Source organism: Aristolochia californica, unplaced genomic scaffold (genome assembly GCF_029961685.1).
Source record: "Aristolochia californica isolate CCGP_79_NKW_82.1479 unplaced genomic scaffold, dmAriCali1.0.hap1 SCAF_16, whole genome shotgun sequence".
NCBI classification, from domain to species: domain Eukaryota; kingdom Viridiplantae; phylum Streptophyta; class Magnoliopsida; order Piperales; family Aristolochiaceae; genus Aristolochia; species Aristolochia californica.
This window is the reverse complement of record NW_027181837.1, coordinates 4,698,723-4,701,258: the sequence shown is the minus strand read 5'-3', so window position 1 is coordinate 4,701,258 and position 2,536 is coordinate 4,698,723. Positions and strand designations below refer to the sequence as shown.

At 35.6% G+C, this 2,536-nt stretch overlaps 1 protein-coding gene across 1 annotated transcript; it reads right to left on the bottom strand.

Annotated features, from left to right (window-relative positions):
* Positions 1-939: 939 nt before the first annotated feature.
* Positions 940-2,536, bottom strand: LOC137953617 (anaphase-promoting complex subunit 11). The gene is made up of 3 exons (XM_068801059.1): positions 2,511-2,536; positions 1,823-1,941; positions 940-1,198 (listed from the first exon to the last, which is right to left on the bottom strand). The coding sequence occupies exons 1-3, from the start codon at positions 2,534-2,536 to the stop codon at positions 1,083-1,085; spliced, it is 261 nt and encodes an 86-aa protein (XP_068657160.1). The 3' UTR covers positions 940-1,082.

Here is a 2,536-nt window from a genome sequence, read left to right as displayed (position 1 = left end):
CTGGCTCGTCCTTCTCGTCGATCGTGGTCCTTCTAGTCTCTCTGTTTCTGGATTGCTCTTTTGGTGCTCGTCAACAATTTCTCGAAAAGATGTCGGACAGCATCGCGACCTCCACGCCTCTTGGAGTGTTTCTGAAGTTTGGACGCAAGGTACTACTGCTGTTCATGTTAGATTTTTTTTTTTATCTCGAGACGCTATCTTTTTTAGTTCTTGTTTTCTTTTTTCATCTGTGTGAGTACTTGGTTGCTTTCATATGTCTTTCCTGAAAGATCGTCGATGTCCTCCTTTGATGCGTTCATAGTTTCTGCGGAAGTCGGTTACAAGAAATTTGAAGTTCTGTAGATGTTTGGTTGGATTTGCAGAAAGCTGAGATCCTTTCAATGTCTGCGCGTAATTTCTTTTGTTTTCTATTTCTTGAAAATTCGTCGATGTTTTTCTTTAAAGTGTACTTCGTTTCCGAAAGATTTTTTTCTCCGTCAGTTACAAGAAGTTCGAAGTTCTATTGAGGTTTGGTTGGAATGTAGAAACAAAAGATCATAGATCCTCTCAATATATGTGCTTAATTGCTTTCATTTTCTTTGTTTTGATTTTTCTGAAAATTCGTCGATGCTATTCAAGTATGCGTACTTTGTTTCTGAGATACCGTTGAAGCAAACATAACCAACAATCGATTTCTTTTCTTTTCTGTACGTAGCTATCTAACTTTTTGACCTATTGGAAGAGAAATTGTCTGATGGCAGATACCACAGATGACAGGTTATTTCCTCTTCCTAAGCTTTGAGCGTAAGCTAGTTTTTACATGGTTGTCTTATTATTTCGGGCTCTCTCTGCCGAACCATCGCCATTCTACGCTCCCTTATAGATCATCCTTATCCTACTTTTATTCATCTGAAGAGATGTTTTCAGCAAAAGCAAATAGTCTAGGAAGACACTGAAGAATGAATCTAAAAGTGCAATAGAAAGCAAACAAGAGGATCATCAAGTTCATAGGTTTATATCTCACAGCGGATGCATATCTCATATGCCTCCTTTGCGGTAATAATCTAGCATTCAACACATTCATTAAGACAGAACGGGAATCTTTATCCTTTGAATTGCCATTCTCTGCGACACATAGGGCAATGCGGCTGTGGAGTCTGTGAATTAACCCATTTCAGTATGCAGTGGAGATGGAATGCATGGTTACAAGCTCCCCAAACTGCAAAAAGCAGTGACATGTTCAACTATTGTAAAACTTGGGATGAGAAAAGAAAAAATAAAAAATGAAAGACATGGTTACATCATAGCATTTGAGTAGGAGTCCTCAAGGCATATGTATAACTGAGTGCATTAGAGATTGTTCCCAAAAACAATTAAATAAATGAAGATAATAAATTTTTTACACAGAATGACAAAACTATTGCTGCTGTTAGGAAGCTCAATATTTAAAAGAAGTGCAATTACCATATTGAGATAGCAGGTTATGGAATGAAAGAGAAAGAGTTAGCTAAAAAGATCAAATAACATCTTGTTTGCCTTATTCATTTAAGCTTTAGAAGTAACGGATTCCTAATACGAAAATTTTCAACTGAAAGAAACATAGAGCCTAGTTTTTTAAACTTGTTAGGTTGCTTCAAACACCAAGCTATAAATTTGCAAATGAAACTTTGTTGACACTTCACCCAATATTGTCTGGTAAAAAAATAGCTTAGAATTGGAATCTAAATAGTGGAATCTAATGGCCAACAAAATTGATCTCAATGGGGATCTACTTTCAGTAAAGAATTTACGATAATGTATATATGCCCAGATAAAGCACAAGATACTTAGTATATTAACTTACTTAGAGGGCAATCGTCGCCTGGGAATTTGCAATCTGGGCAACAACCATCAAAGGCCATTCTGCAAATTCCACATGTCTCATCTTGTGCATCCCATGTCCATGAAGCCACAGCATGCCACCTAGACAATTGTCACCAAAATTTTGTTACACTGTAAACAATAAAAAAAAAAAATTGACAGCAATATAACCTAGCAAGAAATAATCAGTAATTAAAATTGAAGTTGAGAGAGAGAGAGAGAGAGATAGGACGTACTCTGTTCAAATTCCATAAAGTGTTTTGAAGGCCACTAGGTTAAGAAAAACAAGTTCAAGATAATTGTTGTCACAAATTTGGAACTTCTAAGTCTCTGCTTGAAGTTACTAAGGAATCATTTAGTACAAAAAAAAAGGTACAACATCACAAATAGTGATTACTAAGCTACAAAAATTAACAGAAACAAGTGGATAAATAATGGCAAGGATACGGAGAATTTTAACCTTCATCTTCTTTCCTGCACAAAAATCAATAAATCTAGTTTCAACAGGTGGATAGTATTACTAAAAAATGCAAAGACTTGGTCTTCATGTATAGAATAGACATTCGCACGTTAAAATACAAGCATTCAGATATGCATCATCTAATTTCAAAGTATCTCATTCTCCTCATATGTTCACATCCTAAACAAAACAAGCAAAAATCAACAGACACATGAAAAGCATTTCCATAGAAGGCAT

Excerpts from the sequence above, each read along its gene's own strand:
- LOC137953617 (XM_068801059.1), bottom strand. The coding sequence starts at position 2,536 with ATGCCTTCTATGGAAATGCTTTTCAT. Across the intron at positions 1,942-2,510 it reads TCTATGGAAATGCTTTTCAT|GTGGCATGCTGTGGCTTCAT; the intron begins GTGTCTGTTGAT and ends ACAATTGTCTAG. Across the intron at positions 1,199-1,822 it reads AGGCGACGATTGCCCTCTAA|TTTGGGGAGCTTGTAACCAT; the intron begins GTAAGTTAATAT and ends TGCTTTTTGCAG.